This window comes from Blennius ocellaris (genome assembly GCF_963422515.1).
Source record: "Blennius ocellaris genome assembly, chromosome: 17".
Taxonomy (NCBI): Eukaryota; Metazoa; Chordata; class Actinopteri; order Blenniiformes; family Blenniidae; genus Blennius; species Blennius ocellaris.
The window spans coordinates 14,971,911-14,984,505 of NC_137666.1; the positions used below are offsets into that span (position 1 = coordinate 14,971,911).

Genomic DNA, 12,595 nt, shown 5'->3' on the forward strand with positions numbered 1-12,595 from the left:
TATCTGACACAGAATAAGTTTTCAGTTTTCCAGTCTCATACATACAACAAGCCCCACCCTAATCATGAAAGAAGGAGCTCCAAACTGTAGGAGCCAAGGGTTAAACAATACCAGACGATTTACAAATGCTGAACATTACCATTAAAACTGAAGAAAATAAGGGGGGGGATGAAACAGAAGACCGACAGGACAACAGAAAGTGGTTGAACAAATGCAAGGCCGTGTGGGGACTGTGGTAAAAATGCAAAGTAGTAAAGTGAGATAGAGTGCAGAGAAAGGGGAGGGGGCGAGGAGGTTGATAATAAGATGAAGAATGGATGGAGATGTGGAGGAGGAGGAGGAGGCAGCGGCAGTGTCTGAGCCAAGTCTCTCCCTCATCTGACCAGTGACTTAAGACCACAGCTGGACCAGATTACACTGGATGCACACACACACACACACACACACACACACACACACACACACACACACACACACACACACACACACACACACACACACACACACACACACACACACACACACACACACACACACACACACACACACACACACACACACACACACACACACACACACACACACACACACACACACACATCATATTCCCTTCTCCCTCACACACACACCTCCCTGTTCTTTCACTTCTACACTGTTCAGTTTTCTCACGTGCATCTATATGCGCTCTGCGAGCTGAAGCCTATGCTTCCACCCTGACATGATTGTCATAGAGTTATCTGAATGTGGACACACCAACTGGAGCATGTCTGTTTCAGGAAACGGGAAGGAGCGCTTCTTAACTCACACTGAGATAAGGGTGTGTATTGTCGGTCTTTGCACACACACACACAGACTCTCTCCCTCAAGACCTGACCCAGTGCCCCACAGTGCAAGACCAGATGTGGTATTCAGTCTTGACAACCTTGCACACTGTTGTCTATTCTTTTGATGCACATCTGAGTCGCTCATGAGTCATGTGTGTGTGTGTGTGTGTGTGTGTGTGTGTGTGTGTGTGTGTGTGTGTGTGTGTGTGTGTGTGTGTGTGTGTGTGTGTGTGTGTGTGTGTGTGTGTGTGTGTGTGTGTGTGTGTGTGTGTGTGTGTGTGTGTGTGTGTGTGTGTGTGTGTGTGTGTGTGTGTGTGTGTGTGTGTGTGTGTGTGTGTAACCCATCTGTCCTTACTTCACCTCCACACCCGGTCTTTTCTAGCTGATACTTATGGAATCATGTCAATTCTGTAATGGTTCCTTTCTTCAGCGTTCCAAAGCCTGCGGCAGATATTCAGTTGTTTCAGAACGTTGGTGGCCAACATGTTTCCTTCTAGATTGCATCTAAGAAAGGCTTTTGAGGTTGGAAAGCAGTGTAGTGAAAGACTCTTTACACATACGGCGCAGAGTGAAAGCAATTCCTGGCAAATGACACACAGGGAAATAACTAAGACGAGCCAAACTGTCTACAATGACCAAAGAAAAGGTTTCCAAGTAACACATTTCCTGTGCACTACAAATTCAACACACAGTAGCCCTCGCGCTGCACTACCGCCCCCCCAATCCTCGCGAATGCATTAAATCTTCATTCTACATGCGACCGCTCACCATGGCCTCCAGAAGCAGGCCCTGGTTTGTTGGAGCAGCCTAGCGTGGACAAAAAGAACAGGGAGAACCGAAAGATCATTACCGGAAATCTCCGGCAGCCCTCACCTGGAACTGATTCCAAACCGGAGATTCAACAACCAAATCTCCCGAGGAGAGAACAAAAATCAAACTAGTCACCCACATACAACCACTATCCATTCATGAATGTAACGTTTTCCTTTTTCTTGGTTAACTGAAGACTGGTGGTGCACATAAGCACAAACAGATGGTACAATGGATCACACCCGAAGTGTTTCAGTGCACATTGGGCATTCATGCGTCTTTGACTGCAGTTCATTGGAAATGAGCATGCTTGAAGGACAGAGAAAGCCGGGAAAGTTGTAATGAAGACAGATGAAGAGAACATACAGGAAAGGGTTTTCTGTCCGAATGTGACTGGAAGAATTATGGCGGCTTTGATTAAATGGATAAAGGTCAATCAACAGGTGGAATCACATTTGGTCACAGGGACAGATGAATAGAAGTGGGAGGACAGAGAAAGACAGGAAAAAGAGGATAAGTCAGAGCACGCTTTCCAAAACAGCAGACTAAGAAAGTGCAGACCCTCAAAGGGATCAATGCTTTGCCAAACTATTACAACAAATCCAGAATCTGCTCGACACACCCAGTCTCAAACATACAAATGAAGAAGTCTTCAAATAAGGAAGGTAAAAGCAGTTTCTCATGTCACAACAACATATGGGTCTAACAGGTAGTCCCTTTGGTCGTACCTGTTTAGCTTTAAGAAGGTAAATCAATGATAAGTCAAATGAAAATATGCATACATGATGGATGCAATACAGCCAGTTGGCTTTAAATTCAAAGATGTCCACATTATTATCATCAGTTTTTTAAGGGTATATCCACACAACGGAAAAAAAAACAAAAAAAAAACAGATCCTTTTTCTCCCCAGCCTTCTCCAAAAGAAATTCCATCCACACGTCACTATGAACACGGCTCAACACGAGGCTTCAGGACATGTAGTACACATGCCAGGCCTTTAGAGGCGCTTTGACTTACCAAACATCTAAAACGCAGAAGAAGAAATTAGAAATAGAAAAAGCACATAGAAATTTAGAAGTAGATTCCTGCTCATAAACCTCTATATAATTCCAGTTCTATGGATCTTTGGCCGCACTTTTCCTGCTGTGAGAGTCATGTAGCTTATGCAGCTCGACTGGAGCTTGTAGTCTGTGATTGTTGGGGGGGGGGGGGGGGGATTAAAAATCGCTTAAAAATGTTTGATTAAAAAATGAAAAGACTGAATTTTTACTTGAAACATAAACGAGACCTAAAATGTGTCTTATTGGGGTTTTCTTCCAACAAAATTATCTAATTGAGATAACCTGAGCATGTAAAGCTTTGGACCCCCACTGAGACTCCTGGCGTCCCCTCAAGAGTGTCCCGGACCCCAGGTTGAGAACTACTGAGTTGAAGTACCACTGCAGCAAAAGTTTTTTGTGTGATTGTTTGAGAGCTTGTGCTCAGGGAGGAGTGGTCTGCTCACTGATGAAGAAAGAAGAAGCAAAGAGGCACAGCGAGGGAAAGAGGGGAGAATTGACAGGAGGGAGGGTGGAGGCCACTCTCCCAAGCCAAGACTTTCAATTCTTCTCTCCGCGTTTCTGAGTCTTCAGTCTCACGTGCCGCTCGCACACTAAAACACATGGCCAGTCAGTCAAGGCCAGCCTCAGCCCCCGCTACCTCACCGCACGGCCGAAACAAAACAAGTTCTTGTCTCCCGAACAGCCGAATGTGAACCCCCTCCTCCGCACAGCGCTCCTCTGCTCCGACTCTCCACCAGAAAAAGATCCCAGGACTGCGAGAGCAGAACGAGCGGGTTCATAAAGTCGAGCCTCGCTAGCGTAGATCTCCCTACAGAGGGCCCTTGTAAACACAGTGTTGGATTGCCACCATTTCCATAACACGGCTCCTTCTCAATGCTACACCACAGATTCTGTGAGGCTTAGCCGGTCCACATAAAGGCTTGTGTTTCTTGGTCCCCCAATAGGGTTGTGGGAAAGTTGAAGGAAATAAAGGCAAGGGGAGTGCTGAAATTAAGATGCCATTTGAATTTACAATATTCTGAAGCATTAGATTAAAACTTGTGTATATAATTAGTGCACGATAAGTGGCAAAAGAGTAAAAAAGATCCAAAACATGGAGAAGAAGAAGTGACAATATACATTATACTCCAGCAGCTGTAATCTGTGACAGATCTGGAGGAAACTGGGAGCTCCTAGCTACAATCCTCATAAGGGAGTGTCAGGAATTGGAACGAACGTCTGACAGGAAATTACCGCAGAATATCACCATTCCCAAAAGAGCCAAGAGAGCCGGAGCAATTGGAGTGGAGAATTCTCGGAGAATTGTATTTTATTCTCATCTTGCCTCGGTTTGTTTGAATTCATTTTGGGAGTGAAGAATAGCTCAGCTTGAAATGGCAGAAACGATCTTGAGGAAAAGCATCTTTTCCCTTATGTCCAAAAAGAAAATTGACTTCACCCGTTTAAAGTGCAACCTTTTTTCTATATATCGCGATGACATTTCTCATGTTGACGTTTGCATCTCGCACACAGTGCACTTTTAAAAAGAGACCATTTGCATCACCTTTATCTTGTTAGACGGAAGATGTTCTTAATAATATTCCTCTTTCGGGCCTCTGAGGAGAGGCAGAGGACAGGAAAACCTTCATTAACGTAGCTGCAGCTCCCAGGGGGCCGAGCAGGGGTGGGGGGGGGGGGCATACTGGGGCCTATTGTGATCCGGAGGGGGAGTTACGGTGTTATCTCCTGACTGGAGGGTCAGACATACGACATTGACCTCTACATGACTTCCTGTTTACATATGAATCCTCTTTCCGCTGTTTTAGCGAGGAAAGAAACAAGTGTGTACTGCAGTAAAAATTTAATGCAGAACAGAACTTGAAATTGAAATTTAGAAACAATCCGAGTAGCGATTGAGAAAAGAATGTCTCACCTCCAAAGTACTCTTCAAACTTTTCACTTCAGTGAGTAGATGCTTCAGTATCTCTGAGGGAAGGATACAGAAATGTCAGCAGATAGCACATGCATATCAAACACACAAAAAAAATGTCAGGGAAACAGACTTGCCCTTCTTAAAAAGAGGGAAATGTGAGGCCCCCAATGAAATGGAAACTTTTTGGAATAAAAACTCTGCAAACAGTTGTATAGTGGGGTAAATACAAGGTTCAATTGGCTGGAATGTTCGACGTATCTCCTTCACGGTGCTTCAATCTATTCTCCCAGCACAACAGACAAGAAAAGCCAAATGAATTTAGAGATTCCACATAAAATTAGATTGCCAACTCACAGGATTCTAAAATTGTACAGTCTTAAAATAGAAAATTCAGCAAATATAGGATTTCCTAATGACTTTGTTAAAGACAATGAAAGTCATCAGAGGTGAGCTATTTAAAGGCTTTGACATGATATAGAAAAAAAGAATCCAGAAGCCTGGTCATTATAGCAACAGGGAATGTTTTTAAATTGTATTCAAATAAATTGATTTTATTGAGTTACACTCCAGCATTCACTCTTGTGAAGTTTTATACAAGATACAAGAGTTTTTTCTGTCGCAATATGTTGACATTTGGACTCAACAGAGCATTTATGATGTCTGGCACTAATGGAGGAGAAGATATGTTGGACGAGAAAAGGGCCTTCCAAAAACTTTCTACGACATTTGAAGGATGGCATTGTTCAACATGACTAGTCATGTGCTTGGATTTCTACACCGGTGGCAAGAGGTCTGATTGAGGCTCTGTTTGCACGACAGTGTTTTCAAGTGAAAACAAAAAACTTCAATTGTGGTTTGGAGATCCATTGACACTACCAACGGTGCTCAGAGTCAATAAAAAGGCAACATTTCGAAAACTTTTCCAACTTCATTTCCAGGGAAACCGGGCAAAGATGTGACTTTTATTGAAGCTGCTACTGCACATGTGCACTACAGCCATGGTAAATAGTTCTTCTGCACATGTGTGAGTCGATGGACAATAACAACAATGGCGCCATAAAGAGTGTCATGATTACCAGTCCATATTCTCCTGGAACTTGTAAAATGTTTGTAGCTTATCGTTCCCTGCAGGGGTGCGTGCCTTGTGGCCTAGCATGCCAACTACATCGTTTCTGCCGTTTGTGTGACAGACATTACAGACATTATTTTCAAAACATTGCAATGTAAACACAAAATGTTTCTGAAACAAAACATTTTCTAAATGTATTTTCTCTTGAAACGTATAAATGGGGCTTGAAACAACCAAATTCAGTAAATAACAGAGGTGAATAGATACTTATGTCCATACAGCATATAATGAATTCACTGTAACTCATATTGTCATTTTAATTCAGAAATCTGGAAACATTCAGTTCTAAAAATGTATATTTTCATACATTTGTAGTTAGAACCACCACTTCTTACATTCTTCTATTATTTGTTTGTCTGACTTCACAGGAAAAAGGTATGATTCCTTCACTAGTTGCACGAGTGAATGTAGAGAAAACTGCAACAGTACCAGTATGATATATGCATGTCAGACTTGCCTGTTGTGTTTATGTTGCCGTCTTCACAGGCAGTGATGTCCAGCGCCGTCCTCCACTCCTCCACCAGCTTCTCCAGCTCCTCACTGTGGCCGTCTTTACTTTCCTGCCCCGGTGGCAGAGACTGAGACAGACCACTGTCCCTCTCTCTCCAGTTATGCTTCAGAGAGCTCCCCGTCACAGGTGAGGCGCTGCACGGACACGAGGGAGTCTTCAAAGGGCTGACAGCCACACTTTTCTCCTGGGAGGTTGGAGTCCTTGGGGTGGAGGTAGGAGGCCCTCCATTCCTCCCTGAAGACGGATGCCCTCTGGCTGCCAATGTACTTCCAGGCTTGTTGTGCACCGGACTCAGTCCGGGACCGACCACAGGGGTGTTTGAGCCGACAGGTGGAGGAGGCCTCCAGTTGGGAGGCGGGGTGAGAGTGGTTGGGGTGCCGTGGTGTGACTTCCTCCCACTGGATGTGGATGCTGGCACCGGAGGTGGGGATGAAATCGGAGCTCCGGGGGACGAGTGAAACTGGGGAACAATGGGCACAAACCCATCCTCAATACTCTGGGGGCTCGTCGGAGGGGTGTGGAAACTCTCTGCATGAACCCCTAGAAGAGGAATGTAACAAAAAACTTTCAACAAAGAAAACTGGCTGCCTTTTAAACTATTTTATCCCTGCAACGACAGAACAGAAGGAACAGATGTAATGGAGACAGACTTCGGCTCAGTAGTCACCCGTCTGGCATGTGGAGACTGACAGCACCATTCAATGATGTGGCTGAAACAACACCACCCTCACTGACCAGCAAAACATCCAGGCCATGTCCCTGTAGACCGAAGCTTTAATGGAGACATTCCTCTTGGCCTGCTCATCCTCAACGACACCCATTCTCCAATTCAGCAACACACACACACACAGAACACTTCCCATGCAGAGACATATTTGTAGCAGGAGGCCACCAATAAACTTTTAGACCTGACACAAAAGCATGAGTGATTTCCACTTGTGGGCTCTGCTCCTCACAGCATGCCACCCAGACTGACTTCAAGAGCTATGGGAACCAGCGTCTCCTCCTTTTCATTGCTCCTTTGCCTTGTTTGGACAAAAGAGTCACTTCATCCAAAAACAGTGCGTTTTTGGATGAAAGGGTTGCTTAACTTAAAAGGGGTTGGTGAACAGTTTGCAATGTTATGCATGTACCACCTGCTTCGAGGCCGGATCACCCAGAAAGAATGACAGGATTGTCTAATAACGCTCTCATACCACCGGTGCTTTTTATTTCTTCATTCCAAACCTTAGTGTGCTCCTTCAACCATGTGCATCGGTGGCAGCTTGACTAAATGAGTGTGTGTGTGTGTGTGTGTGTGTGTGTGTGTGTGTGTGTGTGTGTGTGTGTGTGTGTGTGTGTGTGTGTGTGTGTGTGTGTGTGTGTGTGTGTGTGTGTGTGTGTGTGTGTGTGTGTGTGTGTGTGTGTGTGTGTGTGTGTGTGTGTGTGTGTGTGTGTGTGTGTGTGTGTGTGTGTGTGTGTGTGTGTGTGTGGCAGCATTAGGCGGTGTATGATTAATCCGTTGCCCTTGTGCTGAGCTGGGGAATTCTGCCGATTCATCACAGCTGGCCCGGCGGGGCCAAAACGAATCACACGGGGACGCGAGGAGAATGACCACTCGCTGAACAACACACAGGACGGCTGCCAAGATCCCTGCTGCCACACACACACCCTTTCTACTTGCTTCTCCCTTTTCTGTGTCCCAATGTCCTGATTATGCCTCATCCAATCCCTCATCAGTTTGCGCACTCTTCCTCGAGCTCTCCTCTTATTTTTTTACTACATGAATCTAATCTTTAGGGTAGGCTGGCATTATCCTCCAAAATAAAAAATAAAAAATAATAAAACAGAGCAGGAGGCCAACAGACGGAGCCAGCCTTCTGCACACAATGCCAAACATTTGATTAGAGAACAGAGGAGAGGGGAGGAAACATTTGAAATGTGAGTGATTAGCTTGTTAAAATAAGAACCTGTAGGCTTAAAGGTGTGTCAGTTTTTTGACCTACCTGTGGGTCCATGGCCATCCTTGCTGGAAAAGTTACCCATACTGCAGTCCCAGGGTTAAGACCAGAGAGGTAGTGGCCCTACAGGTGCTTGCTGGGCTTACTGTCAGCCCAGATCAGAGACACTGTGCAGATAACCTACACAGATACAGAGGAAACAAGGCATCCAATGAGATGATGGCTAAAAACCCTGCACTTCTTACCAATCTGAAAAGCAATCCAGTGAGTTCAACTGAAAGCGATGGCAGATTGCCTGAAGGGAGCCATGCTGCTCATTTGAATGGTAGGGAAATCAATGCCTGCGCACGTTGAGGCAAAGAGCAGCAGCAGGACAAACTTCTGAAACTATGAGGCAACCAAAGCTGGTGACAAGTCCACCGTGCGCGTAAAAATACAAGCACCGAAATGAACTCGGATCAACATGTAGTGAGAGAAATCCAAGCCAAGCTGAACCTGGAAGAAGTAGAGTGTTAGTCAAGTGCCAGATCATTAATCTTAATACTTAAAAACCGCGCCTTGGACGCCCAATAAAACTTTCACGCACGAGTAAAGTCCAAAATTGCGTAAAAACAAACTGTCGCCCACTGACTTAACGTCCCCTACGAGCCTGCGCATGTATTTACCGGAAACAAGTTCACCCAAACCGTGTGAAGTCGGTGAATAAAGTCCCCGATCTTCAGGTTGAGTGAGCTCTCCGTCTCCACGCGTTGCTTTCCTCAGCGCGTCCTCCTTCACTCGGTGCGGATCGCGCGCGCACAAACGCACACGCAGCTCCCGCATCGATCACCGCTCCGTCCTGGCGATTGTTTCGTTCTCCATGAGAGGAAGATTTTTGGCTTGAATCTGCAGGACAATAGCAAACAGAGACCAACTCTGACCGATGGTACCGATGTCCGGCCCGGATGTGTCCACTGGGGGGCGCAGCGCACAGTGAGGCCGCGTCATGGACAACCTGTTGCCACGCGCCCCTCTGACCCACTGATCTACTGTCCCACACCGCCTCTGGGTGGACCTTTCTTTCCTTTGTAACTCTTTACTTCGAATGGTATTCCTTATTTTCCAAACTAAGCATGTCAAATTAAAGACAATTAGAGAATACATGGTTAAATATGTGTGCAATACATTGTGAGTGTATCTTAAGATATTGCATCACTGCACCTGACTGAAACGTTTCCCCTTGAATTGAGAACAAACATGAAAAATATATATATAAAAAAAAAACTATCAGATTGAGGTTATTCCACTTCTACTTTTACACGTATCCAGAAGTCTTAAGATAAATGAAGCCCCAATCAGAGAAGTTTCTAAAGTGTACATGGTGAAATTATCAACTGACACTGTTATACGTGTAATATGTGTTGTCATATGTTTCTTTTTTCAAAGGAAATTATTGAAGAGTGGTAGTATCAATATTCCTTTTTCTATTTCCTTCATTGTATTGGATCATTTTTGTACGTCACAATATCAATAAGACCAAGGTTTTAACAGTCATGAATCAGCACAATGTGAGAATTTTTTAAATCATTGAGGGTTTTAATTAACCTCCATTGTTTGTACCTTGACATAACAGTAATTTAGTGCTGTGCCGGAGCTAATCCATATGCATGCATGCTTTCAAAGCTTTTCTAATAAACCCAGTAAAGCTTCTCTCAATTCATCTGCCGTTGCAGCAGCAATCAGTTGACTGCAGACGCAGGTCTGGAGCAAAGTTTTCTTTCAGCATATTTGTATTTCCTCTCACAAATATCAATAGTTTCACCGCTCTTCTTTTTGCTGCGTCTTTTACCTCCAGCACCCGTTAAATTGAATTCAAGCTTTTCAGGAACAAGTGAGAGAAAGTTTGTGTTTGGATGAACGAGGAGTAGATTTGATGCATTGTACCAAAAATACAACAGTGTGTGCGTCTCTTCTGGTGGAAACAGCCAGCGTTCCTGTGCTGTTGTGTCTCCAGCTGGAACTGAACTGTTTCATTTGGTCTCTTTGTGTTTTAGAGGAAACTGCTGCAGTCGTTTCTCTCTTCCAATACTGGATCACAGACATTCTTCCCATGCAGGAAGACAAGAAGACCAAGCTCTCTACAACACACCCATGAGACTGTCAGTCACACAAACAGAGAAGCTGCAGGAGGATTTTGCTCTCAAATTCTGTAGATTTTCTTCTCTTGTACAACATTTGAACATTTTGCATGTGGTTATGTAGAATATTTTGCATTATTAAAGGTGTTCTTTTTTTCTCCATGTCTCCTCTGTTTCTACATTTTATTCTTCTTAGTCAGTTAATCTTGTAAAGTCTGAAGATTTCACCCACTTTTCATTTTTATATGGAGTTCAACTAAACTGAAGATTAAATTGGGACAAACACCAAATTTATTCCACTCATCTGGCACATTATTCGTCAGCAAACCAAAGGGAAACTCTACCAAGGGCTTCAGTGATGCTTGAGGATGTTAAGACATTTAAAATCAGTCAGTTAACCCGGTTGCTCTTCTATCATATACACTGCACGTTGCCAACAAATTTATTCCTATCTGCTTTGCTGTTCAATTAGCCTTTTCCTATTTGCTCTGTAAACACTGAACTGATCAGCTGCATGGATCAAACTGTACTAACACATACTCATCATTAGACTAAATAATAGGTTGTAGAAGCTGCCATACTGTGTAAATGTTTATTTATTTCTCTATTTGTTAGTTGTTGAAAAAAAATCTCACAAAAAGCTTCACACAGCATCTTTTATCTGTAATTTCCTATCAGAACAAAAATCTCTCCTGAGATCAAATGCAGAAAAAGAAAACTTACTTAGATTGAGCTTGAGATGTTTGAGTTTGTGCATTTAAGTGAGCATGAAGCTGTCATATTTCAAAGAGCAGCTGGGGGGCAGTCCACACCAAAGTTTGCTGGAATAGATGTAAAATATGCAGTTAAAACTGTGTATTTTATAAATAAGTAGTGCAGGATTGCATGTGATGAAAACACATGTTTTGGTTCCCAGTGAATTAGCAATGTAAAGGAAGTTAGCACAAAGCTATATCCAGGAGAGTGAAGCAGGGAGATTTAACAAGTAGAGAAATTATTGTGGACAAATAAGGGGTATCGTTTGACCTTCAATGAAACATTTCTACAGAGTAATGCTTGTGCAGGCCCTCCGAATCCAGTCTGACCCAGCATCTACAGAACAGCCTAATAGTTGCCTTTTCTCACTAATGACACTTTGCTATACCTCATATAAATGTGTTCATTTAACACTCGCTCAACATGGACATGGGAATATGACTTTTTTGATTTAAACTTTTTAGCACTGTAACAACATTAAAATGGACATTCTTCTGAATTTTGTGGCACTGAATGCTTAAAATAAGTTTTTTAATACTTAGAAAAATGTTGCATATTTACAAGAGTTTAAAGATTCAGCCATTTTCGTCTAAAACCACTAGCGTCAGCTCTTCAACAATGTGACGTGATGGTATAGAACAGGCTTCCCCAATTGCGGGCCTTGAGGTCCGGTGTCCTGCATGTTTTAGGTTTCTCCCAGTTGCAACACACCTGAATGCAATATAGACCTCGTTACTTGGCTTGTTTACAAGCTTGACAATGAGGTCAACATCAGATTGAGGTGTTCTGAAGCTGGGACTGAGCGAAAACCTGCAAGACACCAGACCTTGAGGCCCAGAATTGGGGAAGCCTGCTATAGAAAATAACAAGGTCACACAGTCACTGTTGTTATTAAATACCATAGGATCAGTGCAAACGCAAAAGTTAATTTCATTTCAAATTTGATTGTGCATGGTGATAATCAGAGTCTAGTGTGTTCAGCTGCATAAATTTCACCTCCGATGCTTTACCAAGTGATAATAATAGGGTCAATTATAAAAGTAATTCAAGAAACACTTGCTTCTGGATAATACTGAAGTTGGCATAAAGACTAAAATGGCATTCACTGATGTATGTTATATTTATAAAAGGTTAGATCAGTGACCATTTTTGGATATTCTTAAGACCTTAAGCAGTGCCTTTTCTGAAAACTTAGACAATTAGGAGCAAAAAGTCAGTGTGTTTAACGTTTATTTGTGCATAAAAAACAAACATTACAAACTTAGTGAATAAAAGCACATATGAAGATTGCTGTAGTTTCCAAGAGAAAGTCTTTCTTATGCAGTTGAATGAGGCATTCCACCCTCTCTCACATCCTTGCCCTCCTCGTCTGCACCCTGTGCCGCCACCACCACCACCACCGGTTCTGCTTCTGTAGTTGCTTGCTCAGTTCTGTCCGATTCGACGGCAGCAACACACTGCGGAGGCCCCGACCTGCTCTGACAGAAGGGTGACAGTTGTTGAAGCATCTCCTGGTCCCGAAACTGTTCAGGAA

At 43.5% G+C, this 12,595-nt stretch overlaps 1 protein-coding gene across 1 annotated transcript in view; it reads right to left on the reverse strand.

Moving 5' to 3' along the window:
- LOC308142303 (CD109 antigen-like) overlaps positions 1 to 9,113 on the reverse strand; it is a 33,632-nt gene extending 24,519 nt beyond the window's left edge. Inside the window, exons 1-4 of the mRNA XM_080512651.1 lie at positions 8,854 to 9,113; positions 8,234 to 8,368; positions 6,195 to 6,788; positions 4,609 to 4,661 (exon numbers count right to left, since the gene is read on the reverse strand). Of these exons, the coding sequence (XP_080368777.1) occupies positions 4,609 to 4,661; positions 6,195 to 6,788; positions 8,234 to 8,273 (687 nt within the window). The 5' untranslated portion in view covers positions 8,274 to 8,368; positions 8,854 to 9,113. The remainder of the gene's footprint in view (positions 1 to 4,608; positions 4,662 to 6,194; positions 6,789 to 8,233; positions 8,369 to 8,853) is intronic.
- Positions 9,114 to 12,595: the final 3,482 nt, after the last annotated feature.